Raw genomic sequence first — 26,686 nt, 5'->3', positions numbered from 1 at the left:
ATCAGAAAAAGGAAATGGTGTTATGCCCAGGTTTTCGACCCAATTGTTTTAACTTGCTAATGCATCAGACACATTTCCTGGCGTATTGTGTTTTAAATAAAATAGGAGTGTCTTTCCCTGGCATTAGCTCATCGGTATGGTGTAAGTTTTATCTGTACCGTACCATAGTATATAGGTACAGAATTCAAGCTGCACCACTGTATCGCTTTGGTAAGGGGACGGACAATGACCAAAATCACGAAGACTCTCTCACACCAAATAATGAAGATGAAAAGAAACGGGAAGTCAACACAGGACATTGTACAGCAGTTGGCTTCGATGGACATCTTCGTTTCTGAAAGCACAGTGAGACGGCATTATAAAGGGGAGAGAAGGCAAAGAGAATCTAAACCGAGGACGATTCAAAGGTAAATAAATTTCTAAAAATACCTTTCTCGCATGTAAATACAACTACGCACATTATTTTTAAAACTAACTGCTGATCTCTTTTTTTTCAAGTCCTATTGTGCGAGCTTTCGACAAACTGACCGATGAAAATGATGAGCTACCGGCGATGCAAGTCCAAAGACGGCTATGGGCTGACCTCGGTGCGAAGATAAGCCCGACATCGATAAGAAGAGTACGCAGGAGGCTTGGATGGAGATACAGAAAAACCAACACATGCCCCATGATAAGGCTAAAAAACAAAGAGGAAAGACTCAAGCAAGCGCTCCAATGGATTGAACAGGGGGAGGCATTTCAGGAGGGAACAGGGGGAGGCAATTTCATTCCTCAAAGCGCTTTACAGGATAAAAACAATAACAACAATAGTGGCTGGGCAAACGATTTTTTTTATCGAAATACAAAATGAGATACTGTATAATGATGTGCATGAACAAAGGCATACTGCAATTTTCCTTAGATACGCGATTAATGCTTCGTAGGAGGAGGCGTTCTTTTCCTCTAGTCTAACAGTCTGTCCACAAACAAAACATTCCTGTTAGACAAGAGGAATTGAAAAAAAACAATTTTGTCAATGAAAACCGGTGTGTGTGTCTCTCTCTGCTGGTTGTCCCTCTCACAAACTGCTGAATGAATAAAATAATTTTATTGAAAACGCGTTTGCGATTGTCTGGTATTTAATTTGGTCCCTTTTAACTGTTTTTCGATCTACTGTATTGCTTTGAGATGCCACTTTTAAAGGCGATATGTAAAATAAAGTTTTTTTTTATTGTTATAGAGAAACATGATCAGATTTTCCCTGGTTCAGAAAAAAGATCTAAAGTGCTGCACATAACTTTCTTAATTCGATGTATTTAAAGCAGTGAACTACTGTAGGTGTCACATAACATTCAGAAATACAATCACGTATTTGACAAATAAAAACGATTACAATCTAATCCTTCCACGTTTGATCCCAAAATCCCAAGAAATATAAATCTTGACGGGTAGAAAGCTATGCTGAAAGTTTATTAAGATGCTTAGAAGACAAAGATACTGTATCAATTTATGTTGCATTAGCCTGATTATGATTAAAAAACACATATAATTAAACACGTGTTTGCGATTTAAATCAGAACACGATTTAAATCAATATAAATGTTTATATTGTAACGCATACTGTCCAGCCTCCATTTCTCTATAAAAATTTACTCTGTTGCATACACACACAATAGAAACAGGAAGCAGAAGCAGGGACCGTTGTCAGAAGGGTAGAAGGTGACTATTCATTGTTATCAAAAATGACTTAGAATCGATCATGTTGCGATATTTTGAAATATAAAAGTCAATTGATTGTCCATAATATCGCTATTCTATTTTTTCGAAGAAATGTTTGTTAAAAGAAGAGTCCAGCACCAGCTGGATTCGAACACGCAACCTGCCAGGTGTTAGTCACACACATAGACCAGTAGGCTACAAGACAGCTCGCATAAACAGGGAGGCGAAACAGCCCTACACAGCCCTGTCGCAGCACACGAATATAATCATACCGTTATTAAATTCTTTAGATACGCAATTCCATATTATATTAGCAGAAAAGCTACCACTTTTTCACACGCTATTTCACATGCTAGTTAAATACTTCGATGCTTAAAATCGTTAGGGAGAAATGGAATACCGGTGTGTATTTTTCCTTTAAAGTGCCGATTCCTGGAATCTGACTGGCTGACACCCCTCTGAAGTGGTTCCATAAAATCTGGTATACGGAAAAGAAAGCGTTGATAAATACAATTGTCTTTTAATACACTCTTTGCTGTGCTCTTGAGGATCCTTGTGATATTTTAAGCTCTAGTTGAATGATAAGTGTCACATTTTAAATCATTTTCGTAGTTAGAAATTATGAAACGCCCTGTTAAAAACAAGGACGTTTCTATGCCCGTTGAAGTAAAACAAAATGCCTGACAAAGTATGGCTTGGACAGATTCCAAGTGCTTGTACAAATGTGCTAAAGAAATTATACTTTGAGTATACAGCTTGTCCAAAGTCATCCATTATTAATACTATTAGTAATATCTTCAGTAAAGAATTTGATGCATAAATATTTCTGATAAAGGTAGGTTGTGTACTTTTGTCCAACTGAGCAATCTTGCTTTCATAAAATATACCAACATTTGAATGACTGATGATTAACATGCTGTAATACACAGTTCAAAATTAAAGGCTCGAATGCTGTACATGAGAGGTTAAGCTCCCCCTGGCGGTTTTACAAGGCGACGCCGGATAGCTAGTCACGTGACACACGTGATACCGCGTGATACCCCGTTGGGCGTGTCGCGGTATGCCGTGAAATACCTCACCCATTTTGAATGGCTGCATCTGTAAGCATTAGGACCAAGTGTGTGGGATTTAGAGATCAAAGCAATGATGGCTCCGTTATAAACAGTTACAGTGCCTTGCGAAAGTATTCGGCCCCCTTGAACTTTTCAACCTTTTGCCACATTTCAGGCTTCAAACATAAAGATATAAATTTTTTATTTTATGTGAAGAATCACCAACAAGTGGGACACAATTGTGAAGTGGAACGAAATCTATTGGATTTTTGAAACTTTTTTAACTAATAAAAAAATGAAAAGTGGGGCGTGCAAAATTATTCGGCCCCCTTGCGTTAATACTTTGTAGAGCCACCTTTTGCTGCGATTACAGCTGCAAGTCGCTTGGGGTATGTCTCTATCAGTTTTGCACATCGAGAGACTGAAATTCTTGCCCATTCTTCCTTGCAAAACAGCTCGAGCTCAGTGAGGTTGGATGGAGAGCGTTTGTGAACAGCAGTTTTCAGCTCTTTCCACAGATTCTCGATTGGATTCAGGTCTGGACTTTGACTTGGCCATTCAAACACCTGGATACGTTTATTTGTGAACCATTCCTTTGTAGATTTTGCTGTATGTTTGGGATCATTGTCTTGTTGGAAGATAAATCTCCGTCCCAGTTTCAGGTCTTTTGCAGACTCCAACAGGTTTTCATCCAGAATGGTCCTGTATTTGGCTGCATCCATCTTCCCCTCAATTTTAACCATCTTCCCTGTCCCTGCTGAAGAAAAGCAGGCCCAAACCATGATGCTGCCACCACCATGTTTGACAGTGGGGATGGTGTGTTGAGGGTGATGAGCTGTGTTGCTTTTACGCCAAACATATCGTTTTGCATTGTGGCCAAAAAGTTCGATTTTGGTTTCATCTGACCAGAGCACCTTCTTCCACATGTTTGGGGTGTCTCCCAGGTGGCTTGTGGCAAACTTTAGACGAGACTTTTTATGGATATCTTTGAGAAATGGCTTTCTTCTTGCCACTCTTCCATAAAGGCCAGATTTGTGCAGTGTAAGACTGATTGTTGTCCTATGGACAGACTCTCCCACCTCAGCTGTAGTTCTCTGCAGTTCATCCAGAGTGATCATGGGCCTCTTGGCTGCATCTCTGATCAGTCTTCTCCTTGTCTGAGCTGAAAGTTTAGAGGGACGGCCAGGTCTTGGTAGATTTGCAGTGGTCTGATACTCCTTCCATTTCAAGATGATCGCTTGCACAGTGCTCCTTGGGATGTTTGAAGCTTGGGAAATCTTTTTGTATCCAAATCCGGCTTTAAACTTCTCTACAACAGTATTACGGACCTGCCTGGTGTGTTCCTTGGTCTTCATGATGCTCTCTGTGCTTTCAACAGAACCTTGAGACTATCACAGAGCAGGTGCATTTATACAGAGACTTGATTACACACAGGTGGATTCTATTTATCACCATCAGTCATTTAGGACAACATTGGATCATTCAGAGATCCTCGCTGAACTTCTGGAGTGAGTTTGCTGCACTGAAAGTAAAGGGGCCGAATAATTTTGCACGCCCCACTTTTCATTTTTTTATTAGTTAAAAAAGTTTCAAAAATCCAATAGATTTCGTTCCACTTCACAATTGTGTCCCACTTGTTGGTGATTCTTCACATAAAATAAAAAATTTATATCTTTATGTTTGAAGCCTGAAATGTGGCAAAAGGTTGAAAAGTTCAAGGGGGCCGAATACTTTCGCAAGGCACTGTATATGTGCAATCAGCTCCACTGCTTAAAACCGTAAGTCCGCATGGAGTGATAGAGGTATTACAGTATACAGTACCATTTTCACCATGTTGTTTATTTTCTTCCCTTTGTGTTATAGTGTTAAATATGCCACCCACCTCTTTTTTTTGTCTTCAGTTCATCTTTCTTGTTCCCCTCTTCCTTTTCAGGCTCATGTCTCTTTTGTGTTTCTATAGTTATTGATGTCCCAGGGCTGTGGACGTCATGGAGGGGGTTTCATATGTGTGGCCCTCCTGTCCACTCAGTTCAGCTGTGATCTCTGTGTCGGCTGCAGAGCTCTGTGGGTCTTCAGGGGTCTGGACCTGCAGGTGCACAGTTGGGGCTTCAGTGGGGCTGGGTGTGCTTCTCTCTGCTTCTGCTCCACAGGAAGCTTCTTCTCCCAGGAAAATGGCACCAATGTCTTTTTCCTCTGTTTGGTTCCTGCTCTGTATTTCTTGTATCTCCTCAACTTTGTCAATTTTGTCACAAACATAATTTTCCTGATGGCTCATTCTTTGTTTTTTCAATCTCATCCTCACTCCTGGCGCCATTTTCACCATGTTGCTTATTTTCGTCCTTTGATGTTTCATTGTTATCTGTAGGTTCTCCCTCTTTCTCCTCGTTTCCATGTCCTCATTTTTTTAGGAGTCCTTTCCTCATCCCTGTCCTCCGACTCCTTCATTATGTTTTCTTTTTTTGTCATTGTTGACCATTACTTCTTGTTCATGTTTTTGCTGATGATTTGTTGGAGTTTTCTCTTCTCCGTCTCTGTGCTGTGGGAGCTCAGCGGGGATGGAGCTGCTCTCTAGCCCAGATTCCTGTAGTGGCCCAGGCCTGTTCTGTAGTTCTGTCCGAGATTCTGTAGGGTCTGTGTTCTCTCTTGTTGGCACTGACAGGTTTGGCATCTCTTGTCTCTGAATTCTAGTTGATAGAAGTTCTTGGTCATTCTTTTTGTCTTTCCCTTGATGCTGTATCTTATTTTTGTGATGCGTCTCACTGCTGATGACAGGACACATTGGAAACAGCTCAGTGTGTTTCCCATTGCAGATCTTGCTTCAGATTGAGAAGCAAATCTGCTTGTCTGGTGACGTCAAAACTCCATGAGTGACATCATCGGCGACATCATAATGGGGTCTTTTGTGATATCATATGCTCAGCAACCCTGATCATGCACTTAATGGAGAGATTGTATTGAATTTCATAACTTTACCTTATGACCTATTTGGGATTTTCCCCTTTTTCCTTCATGTAAACATTTCTAAACCTTTTAAAACATGCATTTTTCTGTTTTGGTAGAATTGCATTAGGTGCAAATATCCAATATTGTGCAAATCTACATATTATTTAGCAAGACATCTGACAGCTCTGTTATTCTGGCTCAAAATAAAACACTTTGTAGATCTAGGTGTTTTGTGATTTATATAATAGAAATCCTCAGTACGCAACTGGTAAAATATCTGCAAGATTTTCTAATTTATATAGTATGCCATCAGTTTAGCCTGCCTCGGTACTTTGCAGTGAAGAGCTGCTGGCAGGAAGGAGATGTCTTATAAAACATTTTCACTGTTTAAGGGAGAAAAATACCGTTTCAATTCCCTGAGCTGTTACTAACGTGTTTCAGTCATTAACACCAACTTTCTGGTAGTGGTTATTATCAAACATTTTAATAGCACACAAACTCCTGAACCGTCACCGAATCTTGTTAATTAGATGCCCTGTTTAGTTTCTTCGAATCGCACTATCGTTGCTCTGTCACTAGAGTTTCCATCTCCATGTGAGCAGTCGCAGCTCTCTAAACGAAAGTTTTTTTCCTGCTTCCCTGCGCTGCGATACAATGGTTCCCTTTTTCCCTTTTCCCCCTTTTGTCTTGTTTTTTTCACCCCGTGTTTTCTTTTTTTCTTTATGTGCTTCATTTTTTTCATTTTGTAAACTATTCATTCTGTGTTGGCTCGTTGGCTAAACAGCCAAACTGCAGTCACCTTCAGCAACCGCCCTAATTGTCCCTGTTAAATGTTCAGGTTACATGGACACACAGTTTTCCTCTGTATCTGGCATACTGCATATTACACTACTTGGACATAATGTATTGCATACACCCTGGATATGTAGCAGTTCTATTTATATCAAGTGTTTTTTTAATTCATTTTTATTGCACTGTTATTATGTAACTTTGTTCTATAACTCTTACATTTGTGATTATTATTTTTATATCCCCCCGGTGAGCTCGCAGAAAAGACATTTCATTGCAAGCAATTACTGCTGCACGCTGGATTGTTATGAATTTGATAAATAAACTTTGATTTATTGATTGGTCTAGCCTAGAATCTTATTATAATGAAACAGTTCTTCACGTTTCCCCCTTGTGTCTTGTTCATTTTTTGCCCCGTGTTTTCCTCTCTTCTTTATGTACTTTATTTTTTTTCATTTTGTAAAATATTCATTCTGCGTTGGCTCATCAGCCTCCCTTCTTTATTTTTTGGCTAGGAGCCAAAACTTATTTTTTAAACAACGTTCATCGCCGTTTCCTTATTCTCTAAACCAGCACTGAAACCTGCACTTGGACTTCGACCCGCTCTCACTCTGCCACACAACAGACATCTGAAAGTGTTTCAGCCTGACAGCTCCCTTTCTTCAGGGTGATCGCTGTTAGTTGTGAGGAAAAAAGGCTTTGTTTTCCAAATTTTAAATAACTTACAGACCCTTGCTGTGTTTCTGTGGAGTTATCACACAAATCATGAAAACCTTGTCCAATTTGAACATCTAATGAACACATATATATCTTTTTAATTTTTAAAAGCTAAGCTGGAAATTTATTTTTAAATTATTTTACATCACTATTAATCACAGAATATAAAATAATAAAAAATATACATAAAATATACTTTTTTCTGTTGAAAAAAAATGTAATTAATTCCATACCAGTTACACCTCTTTAAAAATACAGCTGTAAGTGTTAACAATGTAAATTTAGGAAGGGGCTGGGAAAAGTGTCATTCCAATGGCACATGAAGATTTTGTTCTGTTTAACGTTGGAAACAGTGGACTGTGTTTGCTGCTGATGGTCTTCAGAGCCTGATGGTGTCAGGGAACCTATAGGGAGAATTGGAGGATCCTTACGCGTGACCGGAATCCCACAGAACGCAGAGTAGCAACGGGACGATCCAAAAGATGAAATCCAAAGGCTAGGTCAATAAAGGAGGCAAAGGGTCCAGTAACGAGAGAAATCCAACAACAATTCAAAAGTCAAAATCCAGAAGGTGAGGTCGATTAGGGAGGCAAAGGGTTCGGTAATGAGAGATATCCAAAACAATCCAAAAGTCAAAATCCAGAAGGCGAGGTCAAAAGGCGAAAGCAAAAGATTCGTAACGGGAGATCAGTCAAAAGGCTTGGAAACGCGCACTAGAGAATACTACAAGAGGCTTTACAATAGTGAGTGTGGGAAGGTGTGTGAGGGGAGTTTAAATATTGAAAGGAAAGGGGTGTGGTTGGATAATTGGTTAGGGAGTGAGAATTTGAGGAATCTGGTGCATGTGAGAATGGGTTCAATCAGGGATGCGGTTCTGGGAATGCAACATCATTTGCGATGGAGAGTGTGGGGTGTGACACGGATGGAACGGCGTTTCCAAGGTAGAGTGTGGGGCATGACAGTACACCACCCCCTTTAGGGTTGGCTCCTGATGACCCCATAGAGCGAGTACGAAAGAAGTCATCGATTAGGCTGTGATCCAAAATATTTTTCTCTCAGACCCAGGAACGTTCCTCAGGGCCATAGCCCTCCCAGTCGACTAAAAATTGCCGGCGGCCCCAGAGCCAGCGGGTATCTAAGATCTTATTGACCGTGTAGGAAGGTAGACCATCAATGAGTCGTGGTGGGGGTGGAGGTGGCCGAGGTTGAGAGAGGGGGGATCTGTGGTAGGGTTTCAGGGGAGAGACATGGAAGGAGGGGTGCACCCTGAGAGTTGGAGGAAGGGCAAGACGATAGGTTACAGGGGTGAGCTGGGAGAGGATGAGGAAGAGTCCAATATAACGGGGTCCCAACTTATGTGAAGGCTGTCTAAGGGTAAGTTTCTAGTAGAAAGCCAGACAAATTGTCCTCGTTGTAGTCTGGGCACAGGTCGTCGATGACGGTCAGTGGTGGTCTTCTGTCGCAAGGAGGTCTTCAGAAGGGCAGATCTTGCTTGTCTCCAAATTCTCCTGAGGAAAGTGAGGCGTGTCTGGAGGCAGGGAATATCCGAGTCAGGGATAGAGTCCGGGAGAAGAGAGGGTTGGTATCCTAGGGAGCAATAGAAGGGGGACATCCCAGTGGTGGAGGAAGAGAGATAGTTATGGGCGTATTCAGCCCAAGGCAGGAGAGAGACCCAGTCATCTTGAGAAGCAGAGATGTAAGATCGAAGGTAAGTAAGAAGGTCCTGGTTGGTTCTTTCTGTCAGTCCATTGGATTCGGGATGATAGCCAGACATGAGAGATGTGGAAGTCCCAAGAGATTTGCAGAAAGCTCTCCAGAATCATGAAATGAATTGAGGTCCTCGATCAGATACAATATCTGCAGGAATGCCATGAAGTCTGAAGACATAAAGAATGAAGAGGTCGGCCATGTCTTGGGCAGATGGAAGGGCAGGAAGAGGAATGAAATGAGCCGACTTCGAAAATCTATCTACCACGACCATGATGGTAGTCTTTCCTTGACTCTCGGGAAGATCCGTCAGAAAGTCCACTGAGATGTGGGACCAAGGTCTTCTAGGGGTTGGGAGTGGTTGGAGTAGACCGGGCTTCTTGAGACGGGAGGATTTGGACATGGCACTGATGGGACAGGCCTGCACGTATCCAGCAACATCAGTCCTCATAGAAGGCCACCGGAAATGTCTAGAGATGAATTCCAAGGTACATTTGACACCTGGGTGACCTGCAAACAGTGAATCATGACCCCAGTGAAGAACAGTGGAGCGTATGGTATCAGGAACAAAGAGTCTGTCTGGAGGACACTGGGGGGGAATGGTTTGGTTGTGAAGTGCACGTTTAATTTGGATCTCCAGGTCCCATCTAATAGCAGCCACGATTCTCTCAGGGGGTATAATAGGTTCAGGAGGGTCCAAAAAGCCAGGAGGATCATGGAGGCAAGACAAGGTGTCAGCCATTACATTCTTGGATCCCGGTGTATAAGTAATGACAAAATGGAACCTAGAAAAGAAAAGTGACCAGCGAGCCTGGCGTGGGTTCAAACATTTGGCAGTCTGTTGGTAAGAGAGATTTTTATGATCCTTAAGAATAGTAAAAGGGTGTAGGGTCCCCTCCAACCAATGTCTCCTTTCCTCCAGGGTGAGTTTGATAGCCAGGAGTTCTCGATCTCCAACATCATAATTGGTCTCAGCCTGGGACAACTTTTTGGAGAAAAAGGTGCAGGGGTGGAGGATACCCTTCTCTCCATGACGTTGAGATAGTATGGCACCGACTCCGTTGGCTGAGGCATCCACCTCATGAATGAATGGAAGGTTGGGATCTGGGTGACGGAGGAGGGGGGGCTGTAGTGAACAGTCTCTTGAGATGAAGGAAAGCTTGGTCTGCCTCAGGGTTCTATCTACCTTGATCAGGACCTTTTCGGGTCAGGGCAGTAATGGGGGAGACGATAGAGCTGAAATTCCTAATAAAACGGCGGTAAAAATTGGCAAATCCCAGGAACCGTTGATTGTTTTAAATTCTGGGGGGTCGGCCAGTTCTGTATGGAGTCAGTCTTGTCAGGGTCAATTTCAATGAGTTTGTTCTGAATCAAACGGTGAAGAACCTCACGCACATGACAGACATGCTCCTGGAGACTGCAGGAAAAAATTAGAATATCATCCAGGTATACCAGGACATATTTGTGAAAGATATCTCTAAAGATGTCATTCATGAACCCCTGAAAGATTAATGCAGGAGCATTACGAGTCAAAATGGCATTACTTGGTATTCATAATGACCGTGGGTAGTAATGAATGCCGTCTTCCATTCGTCACCCTCCCGAATGAGGATCAAATTCTTAGCACCGCGGAGATCCAATTTAGAAAAAATAGTGGCGCCCCGGAGTGATTCCAAAGCTGATGAAATCAGAGGAAGGGGATAACTGTTTTTAATAGTTATATTGTTCAGACAGCGATAATCAATGCAGGGTCTGAGAGAGCCGTCTTTCTTTTTAACAAAGAAGAAACTGGCGCAGGCAGGTGAGGAAGAGGGGCGGATGAAACCAGACTCCAAGGATTCCTGAATATAATCTTCCATATCCTGAGTTTCCTCATGGGAGAGTGAATAGACATGGCCCTTAGGGAAGAACCCCTGGAATTAGGTCTATAGGACAGTCAGATGGGCGATGAGGCGGAAGGGATAGAGCCTTCTGTTTACTGAAGGCTAGGTGTAGATCCGAGTACTGGGAAGGAATATTGGAGAGGTTATCTTGAGATATACAGGGGATGGAAACTTTCCAAGGGAGCTGACAACAATGCGAAAGGCAATGGGATACCCAGGCTGTGAGTTCCCTTTGTGACCGGGAAATGTGTGGGTTGTGCAGCAGTAACCAAGGGAAACCAAGAACCAGTGGGTGAGAAGGGGATTGGATGAGAAAGAACCGAATGACTTCCTGGTGGGTGGCGCCGATGCGAAGAGTGAGGGGAGGGGTCTGCCACTTCACCAGACCAGGAGAGAGGCGGGAGCCATCAAGAGTGAGGAGCCGAATGGGAGGGGTGACTGGCAACCGGGGAATATTCTAGGACAAAGCGAGTCCAGAGTCTAGGAAGTTCTCTTCGGAGCCTGAATCAACAAAAGCAGAGAGAGAGGTCTGTCCAGTAGTCCATGACAGGGTGGCTGGAAGAAAGAGTCCGGACCCGGGAGAGGAAGAGGTGACACTGGCCGTAACAGCGGGTGGATAGGAGCGGGGAGGGCGACTGGGGCAGGAGGCTCAGAGGTGATCAGGGGAACCGCAGTAGAGACAGCGCCCTTGATGAAGTCGGCAATCTCTCTCCTCAGAGGTCAGTCTACGGAAGGAAGGCAGTTGGGAGGGTGTGGGAGGGGTTCGATTGTCGGACCTCCGCTGTTGAAGCCTGACCTCTAGTTCCAAAACTCGAGAAATGAAGGAGTCAAGTGATGGGAAGTCCAGTGGCAGGTGCACCACATGATCCTTGAGTTCCTCAGATAATCCGAGGCGGAAGTGGTGAATCAGGGCATTGTGATCCCAAGCTAGTTGAACAGCCAGAAAACGGAATTCTGAAAAGTAGTCCTGAAAAGAGTGAGATCCTTGAGTGAGGGAAGTGAGACGTCCAGCAATAAGGTGACGAGAGTGCAATTCCCCAAAGACTGATCGTAGAGCTGTCTGAAAAAGGTGGATGTTGGCAGTCTCAGGAGCGTTTCGAGAGAGGAGATGTGCGGCCCAATCCAGAGCTCGTCCAGTGAGGTAAGATACCATAAAAGCAATTTTTTCTCCATCGGTTGGGAAGCAGTCTGGGCGGATGTGGAAAGCCATCCAACATTGTCAGAAAGCCCTGACACTTGGAGGATTCACCATCAAATTTTTCTGGGAGGGGGAGGGTAGAAGATTAATTTGCATTTGAAACGGGGGTACAGGGGCAGGAGCTGCAGGTTGGGAAGAAGGTGGAGGTGCAATGTGGTCAGCTAGTTGCTGGACTGTCGTACTTAGCAGGTCCAGGTTTCAGGAGTGTTCTTGGAGAATAGAAAGTTGATTCTGGTCCGCTATATCCATTATAATAGGGCTCACTATTCTGTCAGGGAACCTATAGGGAGAATTGGAGGATCCTTATGCGTGACCGTAATCCTACAAAATGCAGAGTATTTTTGAGGCGGAAGGGATAGAGCCTTCTGTTTACTGAAGGCTAGGTGTAGATCCGAGTACTGGGAAGGAATATTGGAGAGGTTATCTTGAGATATACAGGGGATGGAAACTTTCCAAGGGAGCTGACAACAATGCGAAAGGCAATGGGATACCCAGGCTGTGAGTTCCCTTTGTGACCGGGAAATGTGTGGGTTGTGCAGCAGTAACCAAGGGAAACCAAGAACCAGTGGGTGAGAAGGGGATTGGATGAGAAAGAACCGAATGACTTCCTGGTGGGTGGCGCCGATGCGAAGAGTGAGGGGAGGGGTCTGCCACTTCACCAGACCAGGAGAGAGGCGGGAGCCATCAAGAGTGAGGAGCCGAATGGGAGGGGTGACTGGCAACCGGGGAATATTCCAGGACAAAGCGAGTCCAGAGTCTAGGAAGTTCTCTTCGGAGCCTGAATCAACAAAAGCAGAGAGAGAGGTCTGTCCAGTAGTCCATGACAGGGTGGCTGGAAGAAAGAGTCCGGACCCGGGAGAGGAAGAGGTGACACTGGCCGTAACAGCGGGTGGATAGGAGCGGGGAGGGCGACTGGGGCAGGAGGCTCAGAGGTGATCAGGGGAACCGCAGTAGAGACAGCGCCCTTGATGAAGTCGGCAATCTCTCTCCTCAGAGGTCAGTCTACGGAAGGAAGGCAGTTGGGAGGGTGTGGGAGGGGTTCGATTGTCGGACCTCCGCTGTTGAAGCCTGACCTCTAGTTCCAAAACTCGAGAAATGAAGGAGTCAAGTGATGGGAAGTCCAGTGGCAGGTGCACCACATGATCCTTGAGTTCCTCAGATAATCCGAGGCGGAAGTGGTGAATCAGGGCATTGTGATCCCAAGCGAGTTGAACAGCCAGAAAACGGAATTCTGAAAAGTAGTCCTGAAAAGAGTGAGATCCTTGAGTGAGGGAAGTGAGACGTCCAGCAATAAGGTGACGAGAGTGCAATTCCCCAAAGACTGATCGTAGAGCTGTCTGAAAAAGGTGGATGTTGGCAGTCTCAGGAGCGTTTCGAGAGAGGAGATGTGCGGCCCAATCCAGAGCTCGTCCAGTGAGGTAAGATACCATAAAAGCAATTTTTTCTCCATCGGTTGGGAAGCAGTCTGGGCGGATGTGGAAAGCCATCCAACATTGTCAGAAAGCCCTGACACTTGGAGGATTCACCATCAAATTTTTCTGGGAGGGGGAGGGTAGAAGATTAATTTGCATTTGAAACGGGGGTACAGGGGCAGGAGCTGCAGGTTGGGAAGAAGGTGGAGGTGCAATGTGGTCAGCTAGTTGCTGGACTGTCGTACTTAGCAGGTCCAGGTTTCAGGAGTGTTCTTGGAGAATAGAAAGTTGATTCTGGTCCGCTATATCCATTATAATAGGGCTCACTATTCTGTCAGGGAACCTATAGGGAGAATTGGAGGATCCTTATGCGTGACCGTAATCCTACAAAATGCAGAGTAGCACCGGGACGATCCAAAAGACGGAATCCAAAGGCTAGGTCGATAAGGGAGGCAAAGGGTCCGGTAACGAGAGAAATCCAACAACAATCCAAAAGTCAAAATCCAGAAGGCGAGGTTGATTAGGGAGGCAATGGGTCCGGTAATGACAGATATCAAAAAACAATCCAAAAGTCAAAATCCAGAAGGCGAGGTTAAAAGGCGGAAGCAAAAGATTCGTAACGGGAGATCAGTCAAAAGGCTTGGAAACGCACACTAGAGAATACTACAAGAGGCTTTACAATAGTGAGTGTGGGAAGGTGTGTGAGGGGAGTTTAAATATTGAAAGGAAAGGGGTGTGGTTGGATAATTGGTTAGGGAGTGAGAATTGGAGGAATCTGGTGCATGTGAGAATGTGATGGGTTCAATCAGGGATGAGATTGTGAAACAGTGGTTCTGGGAGGGAGAGTGTGGGGTGTGACAGGGATGGAACGGCGTGTCTGAGGTAGAGTGTGGGGCATGACAGATGGCTTGTGAATATACTGTATCCTGAGGGCTTGAGTCCTCACTAGCTGGAAAGTGAAAGCACTGGACTCCTGGCTGGCTTGCCTGGACACTCTCCACAGGCTCAGAACAAGCAAGGCCTTGTCCTTCAGCGGTATTCTATGCAGAGAGAAACACACTTCCAGCGTTTATTCTATCTCCATTAACAGCAGTTGAAAAGGTTGGCTAACAGTTCTAATTACCCTGCCCCTTTTGTGTGAAAATAGAAGCAATAAGCAATTGCTGGCACCTGATACAGTAAAATAAATGTATACAAGAGCCCAGAGTCTAATTATAATGAAACAGTTATGCTCTGTTCTGTATCTCTTCTCATCCTGTGTAATATGACTTTTTGATATTTTGTTGCTGTAGATTTCATTATCATTTTAAAGGACATATTGCAATAACATACCTGTTCTTCATTAGAATAGCAAAAGTGACTGTGTTTTGTGTGAGTGGAAAAAGAAACAATGACGTCAGGACTAATCTAAAAAGCTACAAATGTCTGGCTTTATTTCTTATAGTGCTGCCTGGAAATAGTTAAATGGCAGTGAGTTTACATCTCTTTCATTCTGTAGTGTAGTTTCACAAGTATTCATGCAAGGCAATTCTATTTTTGAAAGTAATTGATAAGTATTTTTACACTAAGTCTCTGACAGACAGAAAGATAAAAAAGTGTTGTCAGTTAACATGTCCTGAACTACAGTCCACACTAATTAAGAAGATTATATACAGTAAACCTGAAAGAGGTTCACAAGCTACAGTATAATAATAAACTATTTTATATATCCAGCTGAGCAAGCTTGCATTTATAAAATATATCTCCTTTTTAGTTAGTTCAATATTTAACATGCTGTAATGCAGTTTAAAATTCATAAAAGTCAAACAGTATATAACATTCTGTAACTGGAAAAAAATTGTCCCTCTGCATTGACTGGGATTCGAAACCAGGCGTTTCTGGCGACAGCCCAAATGCTCTGTAATTGTAATTACCCTAGTTTTACAAAATAGTGCAGACCCACAACTGAATATTTTTTTAAAAAGCTGTGGCATTCTGAATGGCAGGATCTCTATATTGACTATAAAGTGCTGTTGTCAACCTTGTAGGTTATATCAGTCTCCAGTTAAATCACATTTATTCTCACACACAAGTAAATATGCTTTCACTATCATGAACTATTGTCTTTTTGGCATACAAACAATATTTTTATTTTTACAGCTGATGTTCCCAAAGTTCTTAGCATGGAAAGGCTATGTATTTTGTAGGACTTTGGAAAGATATAATACGTAAGTTGTGGCTGTTCTTTTTATTATTTAAGATGCATGCCAGAAGTTTGGGAACCACATTTCAGGTGGGTTTTAATAGAACTTTATGGATATGACTGCCAATTGTGTGGTGATTCATAGGACTATTACTATATGATGATTGGCAAAGTGATGTGGAGTGCTGTGTCTTTTTTCCTTTAGTTCCTTCTCTTTAGTGTTCTGTCTGTCCCTCTATTCCAGGTGTGGGCCATACTGCATACATCCATTCTGACTGTGCAGTAATTGATGAGCATCCAGGCATCTAATTTAGGTACACTGTATATGAAGATTGCTTCTGCTGTGGTTATTGTTAATAATAATAATAATAATAATAATAATAATAATAATAATAATAATAATAATAATAATAATAATAATAATACACATTTGCAAAGCACTGTATATATTTTTAATATTTCTCCATCCTCATGCTTCCTCAGTACTGCAGACACAGGATGGCTACTTGTCTTGACCTGCTGTTTAAAATGCACCCTGGTACATGACCTTTTCAGTCTTGTACTGTAAATCAAAGGTTTTGGATCGCTATTTCCCATCTTTAGACAGATTGATACTGCATCTCATTTACAACAAGGACTTCACTAGAACTGCATAAATTTATGGTATATGTACTTGGTATATTGTATATGTTCTTTGTAGCCATTTCTGGTATCACATTTAAAATACCATGGGCTCAGTAATACTTTATTATACTACTTAAACTGTATGGTCTATGCCAGAGAATCAAAACCACTTTGAAAAGATGAGTAATAAAATAATAAAAGATAAAATACAGTGTCATAAAATATTATAATCCAATGATTTTTATTTAACACTCCCAGAAAATAAACCAAACAGAACATGCAAACCAAAGCAGAAACAAATTGCACTGGACACATCTACAGAATAAAACACTGGTAAGAGCTGGTTCTCCAATGGTCTACTGAAAATAATTGTAATTAATTGAGGCTACAACAATGCAGGAGTATCAGAGGAGAACATACAGTATCGTCTAAAAATAACTCATTCAAAATGATTTGAAGTTCATGGACACTCTCCATTCAAACACAAACTTAATCACCTGTGTGAAAGTTAACTGATGTCTGAAAATGGCAACCTACAATATGAGCTTTAATCATTCACTCCTCCTGGGCCTGAGCAGAGCCAAGTGCTGCTTTAACCAGACTCTCCACACTCCGCTCCATTCCAGCTGTGTTGAGTGGAATAAGGGCTCAGCTGATTGTGTCTCACACTCTGCTCCTTATAAAGCTGCTTTCTGTCTAGTCCCGCTGTCCTGGGAGTGTTCATGATAAACTGCTCATCTTTGACTTTGTCCTTTGACTCTCTGCTAGACATCCAGTCACCAGCAGCAAACATCTGTCATGGAGAGTACTGGGTCATCACTGTCCTGTGAAAGACAAACTCATCTCCCTCACTTCCCCACACACAAAGAGCACCAGGTCACTCTGTGGCTGAGGTCACAGAATGAGAGCCAGATGGAGCTAAAGAAAGGAATCTCTTCAGTTACATTCTTGTGCCCTTTCTGCTTGGTCAAGGCACACAAAGATAGAAAAGTATTAGAATGCTTCTGATACTTTTCTTTCAATGTACAAACAACATGATTGTTTGAAAAGCTCATACAAAAAACAGAATCAACAGGGGACTAATTAAAGAAGCATTACGATATAAATAAAAAAATAAACATCATTTGACTCTACTATCAGAAACATTATTCAAGGAAATTACAATTAAGATGTACTTTTTATTAAAAATAATTTCTATGACTTCAGATGCGAGTCGTGGTATTTATAGACTATCTGGTGAGTGGAAGGGGGTTCAGAAACTAGTAAATTGTAGCAAAAACAAAATACAGAAATAAAAAGTTAATAAAAGTTTGGTAGTCAGGGATATTCCAATAGAATCAGCTAATTAATGTAGTATGATAATAAGTTGAAAATGCATCAATGATATAATGAACAACTGGATTTCTCTGACTGAAAATTATAATAAAAATCTCTATTAGTGCAATTAGCACAGCAGAAGCTTCTTCACATATAGAATCATACAGTGTGCCTAGATGCCTGGATGCTCATCAATTACCACACAGTCAGAATGGATGTGTGCAGTCTATCCCACACCTGGAATAGAGGGACAGACAGAACACTAAAGAGAAGGAACTAAAGGAAAAAAGACACAGCACTCCACAACACTTGCCAATCATCATATAGTAATAGTCCTATATATCTCCTTATTGGCAGTCATATCCCTAAAGTCCTATTAAAACCCACCTGAAATGTGATCCCCAAGCTTCTGGTCTGCATCTTAAATAACAAGAGGAACATCCTGGAAGATTAACAATCACAATATTACATCTTTCCAAAGTCCTTTAAAATAGATAACCTTTCCATCATAAGAACTTTGGGAAGTTCAGATACAAAATAAAAAGTAAGTATGCCAAAAATTGTATTGACACATGTTTGATAGTTTATGGTCGTGAAAGCAGATTTACTTGTATGAAGGAATAAATGTGATTTAACTGCTTGAGACTGATATAACCCACAAGGTTGACAACGACACTTTATAGCCGATATACACTACATTATGAAATAGGAGATCAATAGAGTTAATGTACTATATGTGATATATATCAACTCTTATGTTATCAAGTCTTATCTTGGTAATCCCTGAGTGAAAGATCAATCTTTCTTATCACAACAAATTATTTCACAAATATATTCTATTAAGATTGATAGTTTATTATGCTTGTTTTGGTGTTGTATCAATAAATTGTACACGATGTATGTCACGCTGCAGCTGCTATTAAGCCCTGCAGTGAAATGACAGGTTGAGGCCCACTGCAGGGATCTTTGGGAGATCAGAGAGATGAGATGGAGTTGAGGCAGTGAGCAGGAAGCAGAGAGCGAGAGATGTGTGGGCTGACTGGGCTGGGAGCGAGTGAAGGCTGCAGTCTGCAGACTGGGACCTGTCTGTGGAGAAGGTGGGGAGACCAGCGTGAGAGGAGCTATGTGGAAAGTAGACAGCAGGGTCAGTGGGGAGAGTTCACTGGGAATAAACAGACAGAGGAATAGCAGGTTCTGTAGCAAGGCCAGTGGAGGACTGGGATCCCCAAGTGCTGGCAAGAGGACCTCCAGGGGAAGGCGAGTCTCTGCTGGATCAGTGCTTTCAGAATGTTTAGAGAAAAAGATGTTGGTTTTAAGAGGCGCATACTGCATGCATAGCCTAAATGTGATAGAGCTCTAACGTCAGAGTACTGATCTAGCAGTACATGCACTACATATTATATACACATAACAACAGGTCCGACCCTTGCATATTGCACCTGTTCTTCCAGCTCAGGCTTTTTCTAACTGTCTGAGACAGGATTTGTATACAGGAAGGAGCTTTGCATACCTGTGCCGCCTCACTGCTCCAAACACTTTAAGACTCACAGTGTGGATCAGTCACTGTTCGGCCCTTTCAGAGTCACTGACACACATAGGACAATGATGCCACTGATTCTACTGCTGGGGACACTGGGGCTCTTTGCTCAAGGTGAGGATTAAAGAAAATACTTCTCTAATTCTATTATTTTTATTTTGTTAGCATTCATTTCACAATATAACCTGAGTTTTTAAGAACTTCGAATAAATTTAGAATAAACCAAAAATTTGAGGCAAATATATATACTGTATATACATTCTTTTAATAAAAAAGTATGTTTTAAAAATAATTCTTGTTGCTATTTCACCTCCAGAGTCCAGTGGACAGATTGTTCTGACTCAGTCTCCAGCTCAGACTGTTCTCCCAGGAAGCTCTGTCTCTATCAGTTGTACAGCCAGTCAGTCTGTTAGCAGCTACCTGAACTGGTACCTGCAGAAACCTGGTCAAGCTCCACAGCTCCTGGTTTATGCTGCAACAACACACTATTCTGGGGTTCCTGATCGATTCACTGGCAGTGGGTCTGGAACAGCCTTTACACTGACAATCACAGGAGTCCAGGCTGAAGATGCAGGAGATTATTACTGTTAGAGGTATGACAGTATTCCTCTCACACAGTGATACACGTCTGTACAAAAACCTTCTTTAGCTCTACAGGAGCTGCTCTGGCTCATCAACAGGAACCACAGAACACTGAGGCTGAGAACAGCTGCAGAGCTGCTACAATTACACTTTACAGGTAAATGTCGTATAATAAACACACAGAAAGGATGTGTAGATTTATTTAGTATTAAGCTTAATAGGCTATGAAACTGAAAATTACAAATAAAATAATGTTAATTAGCATTGTAGCTAATAATTGCCATCAAATAAAACATTTAAATATTTTTAGCTTAACTAGATATTTCTTTTTATATTGTGATATTTATTTTATGTAAAATAGAATGCAATCAACTCCAATTCTATAGACAGATCACCAAAGCTACTATGAGACACTGGGGATCTGGATATTTTTCCAGAAGATGTGTTAATCAAACAGAAACTGCAGTTATACATAATGACCACAACAGGGAGACAGAACAGGTCACTTGTTGTTTCCGCTGTAACAGCACTATGATTTTGTCAGTAAATAGATACTTTATTGATCCCTTGAGGGAAATTGCAGAAATCATCAGGGTTCTTTTCCCACAATATTCAACTCAGTTCTCCCATTGCTGACACTTGTCTCTCTCCTCTTAGCTCGTGATGTAAAAACTGCACAGTGCTTAGTTTTCTTACTCAGCACCTGAAGAATTTTAGTCTGAAACATCCTAATATTTTAATCATTTAAATATGTTACAAATAAAATCTTCTGAAGGATTCATTATAATAAAGAAACAAGTTAAGTTTTATGCCATGCTGAAAAGAGAAGAAAGGAAACAAAATGTTTCGGCTGTAGAGCCTTCTGAAGGTGTGAGCGAGCTTCTTCGGATTCCTCACACCCCAAGAAGCCTCCACAGTGTAACGTGGCTAGGTAGTGGTGAAAAGGATCCGATGCAGATGCAGGAGTCCTTGGGAGGTGAGTAAGCGAACAGAGCAAAACCAGGAGCTGAGTCGTAGTCCGAAGGCGTAAGGTAGGTCAAGATCCGGTAAAGGCACTGGTGGCGAATCCAGAACGTGAGACAGGTTTGTGGTCGAAACAAGAGCGGCAGGGTCAATTCCAAAAATAGTCACAGGTAGGAAACAATCCAAGGGACGAGATGAGAACCGAAGTCCGAAGGCAAAAGGTGAAGTAAGAATTCCAGTAAGGCAAAAAGAAAAGAAACGCTAGGTAGAGCAACAAGAAGTGAACTCAAATAAAGTGCAGCGATACGCGGGTAAGGGAGGCTTAAATAATGCAGCCTGCCGCACGGTAAGGCGTCTGATGAGAAATTAACACGTGTAATTATCACCCTGCTGCTGGAACTGATTAGTCCTATTGGGAGCTGGTCTGGGCCGGTTAGTGGTCGTGACAAGCACTTGAGTCAGAGTGTCTGTTAATAAAACAGAGCGTCTTGCAATACATTTACTGCAATACATTTACTTTGGTGGGTAGCCGCGTCAGCCTGCGTAGTCTGCAAAGGAACAAGTAATAGGTTTATTCTATGCTGAAAAGAGAAGAGAGAAAACGTAACGTTTCAGCTGTGAATCCTTCTTCAGGTGTGAGGGTCTTCAGCTCAAAATGAAACGCTTGGAGTTTGTAATGTAGGGCGCTCTGAACGAGTTAAACTTTGATGCAGGAAAAATGTATTTCCTATAAGCTATACAGATTCTCTCCGATGCAGTGCAGTTAAAAATATATCTCTGATGCTGTTCCTAAATTAATATAGTTTATGACCATCAGATGCTTTATGCCCCTTTCTGTTTTCAATGGATTGAACAGGGAGAGGCATTTCATGATGTACTTTTCAATGAAGAAACAAGTGGCTCTGGAACAGTTTTCAACCATGTCGTTTTATAAAAAAGGGAAATATGTGAACAAGCAAAACCCAAAACATCCACTGAAGGTTCATGTCTGGGGGTATATCTAGAAGAGGTCCGGGACCACTTCTTATTTTCAAAGGAATTATGGATTGTGAATTCTTTGAGGAAGTCGTGGTCAAACAGCATGCTGTCCCATACATCGGGAGCACTTTGGATCAAGGCACCGTTTCTTTCAGGACAATGATCCGAAACACACAGCAGCAAAGGCGAGGCTTAAAGCAGAGGGAGTGAACTGGCTGAAAACTCCAGCTGAATCCCCAGATTTAAATCCAATAGAGATGGTATGGCATTCCCTGAAAGACTATATTCGGAAAACGGCTAAACCTAGCACAAAGCAAGAACTGATCAATGCAATTTACAAGTTCTGAGAGGAAGAACTGACAGAACAAAATTACAACAATTTTATCAATAGCCTGTTTCGTGTTCTTCCTAAGATTGTTGAGCAGAGGTGTGGGGGGGGGGGGGCATTTGGGAATGTGAGTTCGGTGAGTCAGATTGTGAATAGATAAAAGCATTTTATTAAAAACGTGTTTGCGATTTTAATCTTGATGGGGGTAATGGGGACTCTATTATATTGTAGCACATTCACCTTGCGCTGTGGCTGAAGAGCGCCTGGCTAGGGAACGCATCGAGGGGCAGGAGGGGAGTAGTAGTTGTCAGAGGACTAGGAGAGCCGCTGCCCCATTGCAAAATGGCATACAGTTTGGTGAGATCGCCTGGATTATATTTGTACCCCTGTTGTACTTGTACCTAATTGCCACCCTATCCCTGTGTAGCTACCTAAATAGACCTCTGTGTGCTCCTCTCTCTCTCGCTCTCACTCTCACTCTCTCAGTTCAATTCAATTCAAGGTGCTTTATTAGCGTGACTGATGGGTACAATCAGCTTAACTTTTTTTATAAGTTATAAAAGCAGCTTTCGATAGTTAATAACCACTTTTTATGCGCTAAAAACGGTTGATTTTTCTTCCTCGTCATCAGATCTTTCTTGGAAAATTGTCTTTTATGTGTTCCACTTTCTCCCTAAACATTTTAAGCAACAAAGTCTTACATGTGGTTATTTTGGAAACGTTTTTACGCGCTCCTTCTCACCATATTAAGTTTAAGTGCCTGTGGGCACTTTTCCTGTCCGTGGGGGGAAGGGGGACTGTCTTTCATTGGAAGGTTAGCTTATTCTAACATGAGAATGTAGAGGGTGAGGAAAAGTGCCCGCGGTCATTTAATTAGTATTAAAATTCGCACTGATTCCCTTCCGAAGATATGGACATAAGAATATTCATGCGTGGTCCAAAAAATGGCATAAAAACGACAAAGGGAAGGCTGTAAAAACATTCATAATGTTCTTTATACACAAAGCAAGTGTTCTCACAACTCTAGGAGGTTTCATGAAAATGCTACAGGCGTGCCAAAATCCTTTTATGAACTTCAATCTAACTTTACCCTGGTTTGCATTGTCAGATTGTGAATCAAAAAAGGCATTTAATTAAACACGCGTTTGCCATTTTAATCAAAATGGGGTTAGACCATTAGACATGCAATACACTTCGTTGTGATCATCTTAGAATCTTTGTGTAAGCTTTATGTTTTTTTAACTTTTTAATAATACACTTTAAACACTTTAATTTTGTAAACGCAACACAAATTCTGTACAGATACAGTACAATCACATTCTCTTGTCTTCCCATGGTGTAAAACGAATTAGCAGGTGATTGAGATAACAATGCATCGCCCACCCACTGAGTGGAATGTTCTCATTTACAAGTGTAAAAAGAGAAGGTTTTTACACTTGATGAGATATGGAGATATATGTCTCCTCTATAGCTCTTCGGTTTACAGAGAAATTCCGCCAGACCCTCACAACATTGTCCAATAATACTGTAGCGCATTCGCCTGGCGCTGATGCCGAAGAGTGTAGTAGTGGTCAGGGGGGGGACAAGGAAAGCCGCTGACCAGTGCAGCTGACCCACTGCGAAACGGGCGTACAGTGTGATGAGATCGCCCTCATTCTTGTAAATAGTTTCCTGGTTTCACACCCCTGTTATACTTGTATCCAATTGCCATCCTATCCCTGTGTAGCTACCAGAATAGATCCCAGTTTGTTACTCTCTCTTGTCTCACTCTGGCGCTTGCTCGTTCTCTCTCATTTTCAATCTCTCTTATTCTCTGCTGGCGTGCGGGTGCGGGAATGCTATGCTAGCTGTACTGAAGTTCAATAAAAGTGCTGTTTTCTTTACTCCACAAGTGTCTGAGTCACTGAGTCCATCCTCGCCGAACCCGAAACTAATACAATACTCTTCTTGTGTCTAATTTTTAGTTTAGCAGGATTTGTGTGATAAGCAAATTGTTTGATGGGGATGACATTATCCACGTCTATTATCACTGTAGAACACTTGAGTTGGAGTGTCAATAAACAGAGCGCCTTGCAATACATTTACTTTGGTGGGTAGCCACGTCAGCCTGCATAGTCTGCAAAGGAACAAGTAATAGGTTTATTCCATGCTGAAAAAAGAAGAGAGAAAACACAACTTTTCAGCTGTGAATCCTTCTTCAGGTGTGAGGGTCTTCAGGTCAAAATGAAACACTTGGAGTTTGTAATTTAGGGTGCTCTGAATGAGTTAGGCTTAGATGCAGGAAAACTGTGAGTCCTAAATTGTTTGGAGCAGTGAGGGCACAGGTATGCCAAGCTCCTTCCTGTATACAAATCCTGTCACAGAGTTAGAAAAGGCTTGAGCTGGAAGAACAGGTGCAATCTGTCAGGGTTTGGCTATTTACTTTAATGTGTGTTGCATTCAAAGCTCAATTAATTAGTGCTCTAAAGCAGTACTATTAACAGTTTGTCCCTAAATCACTTAAAAGCTTGAACATTCTTACACTTTACTAAGTTTTCTGTATATAGCATTCAAGCAAGAATTTGACGTGGAATCCTCTTTTTTTTAAAAAAGTAGATTTACTCATTTTAAACTCACTTCAGTTATGAAGTGTAAAGTTGAGATGAGCACCACCTTGTGGCCATTGTTGTGTCCTGGAAGCCAGCAGGGTCTTTTTTTTTCTCTGGATTTCTTTGGAGCTCATTTATACAAATTGCACCTGTGCTAATGACACACCTGTTTAAAGTAGTTTTACAAAGGAATGTGTTTTAAACCTCTAGCTCTTACAGATCACACACTGAAGCAGTTCCCTACTCGAACAATTATTATTCCTGACTGGGATACTGAACCCACAATGCTTGGGATATTGCCTGGGATACTGAACCCACAAAACTGTAGCCGACTATGCCACCTAGCAATTAAAGGTGCCTCATCCTCACACAGGCTGTCAGATCTTCCAGAGTCAACAGTGTAGCACAGACAGCACAGGATTCAATACAGAATGTTTATTCTTCAATCTCCCTCTCGATTACTAGAGAGTGATCACAGCTCACTGCTCTGTACAGCAAGTAAGGCTCTGAATAAAGTCAACAGGACACTGGTGAGTAAATCAGCTCTCGGGAACAGGCTGAAGCATGAGTGCATCACAAGGATGAAGGTGATGTCAACTGTTCTGGATGATTGTGTCCACTGGTGATTCTTAGTAATGTTAACACCTTTAGTCTTTGAGTCTGAACAGCAGATGTTGATGTGTTGGACATGGACAGATAGATTTTACAGCTGGTCATCCTCTTGGAGAGCTACAGTATCAGAGACCAGGTTGTTGTTTTTTTTCAGCACAGGGGTATTCAAATAATTGCTACTGTATGTCACCAGAGAAGTGCATTTAAAACTCTTTAGGAAATATATTTTACACTGTAATATAGATACAAAATGTCAAGTTTATGTTGCATTTGTACTATGTATTACTGATTTCCTAATTAACCCAACAGTGTTCAGTTCACCTGTAGCAGCTCAGTGGCTGTTATCAACCTCAGTCATCTGTGGATCCTGTTGATGAAAAAGATCAGCTCCTGTAGGAGTTTTTTGTGCAGATGTGTGTCACTGTGTTATGAGATGCTACTCTGCCGACAGTAATAATCTCCTGCATCTTCAGTCTGGACTCCAGTGATTGTCAGTGTAAAGGCTGTTCCAGACCCACTGCCAGTAAATCGATCAGGAACTCCAGAATACCGGTTTGTTGTGTAATAAACCAGGAGCTGTGGAGCTTGACCTGGTTTCTGCAGGTACCAGTGCAAGAGGTTGATACTGCCAATAGTAAGAGAGCTGCTGGTTGTACAGCTGATAGAGACAGTTCCTCCTGGGAGAACAGTCTGAGCTGGAGATTGAGTCTACAGTTGCCCACTGGACTCTGGAGGTGAAATAGCAACAGTAATGAATTAATTCTTCCTGTACACATTTGTGTAGTTAATTGCCTGAGAAAACACATTTGATACATTTCAGCTTATTTCATTTTTTTAATTTACCAATTGTGATTAAGATTTATGTTAGTATTAAGATAGTAGAACTAAAGTCAAACAATGTTAGATTGATTTTTTGTTTCAATGCTTTATTGATCAAATTGGCCCAGTGTCTCCAGCAGTAGAATCAGTGACATCTGTCACGATTGTAAGCCTCTCCTCTTAAGGGCACTCCAGCTCTGTCTTGTTTCTGTTCCTTTTTTTGCACCTGCCTCCTGTTCCAGCCCCTCCGTATAAAAGCCAGACACTCCTACCATTCTGGGCTGCCGGAAGCGTGAATGAGCTGATACTCTCCACTGGAGGAGGCGGAGACCCTACCCCTCTCCCTCCCTCAGTCTATCTGATCTGAGTCTATCCAGGCAGGAAGGGTTCCTGCCTGGATGAGGTCAGCCACTCCCAAACGAGTGCTGACTCCACCCCTGAAGTCACAGAGCAGGCAGTAAAACACAGAGGAAAAGCAAGAAGCTTTTACCTCAAGACTGCCATGGGAGATGTCTTACACAGTGAGACACTGATTGACATTGAGGTTGAAAGGTGTTTGATGTCTGATGGCAAGCTCAAATGGGTAGAAAAAGAAAAGGGCATGCGATTCAGAGAGGAACCTTTGGTGGATCACCAGAAAGACAAAGTGTGGAAACAGGTCAAGGCTCCTAAGCCTTCTGTACAGAAGGAAAGGGGGGCCAAGAGGCAGACAGTGCTCACACAGTGTCCACCGAACACAGAAGCCCATGCGGAGATT

The 26,686-nt window shown here is 42.1% G+C and overlaps 1 gene segment (V, D, J or C); it reads left to right on the top strand.

Moving 5' to 3' along the window:
* Window positions 1-19,089: 19,089 nt before the first annotated feature.
* Window positions 19,090-26,686, top strand: part of LOC148646937 (Ig kappa chain V region K29-213-like) — a 619,354-nt gene continuing 611,757 nt past the window's right edge. Inside the window, 1 exon segment of the V gene segment in view lies at window positions 19,090-19,173. Within this exon segment, the coding sequence occupies window positions 19,125-19,173 (49 nt within the window).

The sequence above is a fragment of the Lepisosteus platostomus genome, chromosome 16 (assembly GCF_059453375.1).
Source record: "Lepisosteus platostomus isolate fLepPlt1 chromosome 16, fLepPlt1.hap1, whole genome shotgun sequence".
Lineage (NCBI taxonomy): Eukaryota > Metazoa > Chordata > Actinopteri > Semionotiformes > Lepisosteidae > Lepisosteus > Lepisosteus platostomus.
This window is presented reverse-complemented; position numbering and strand designations above follow the sequence as displayed.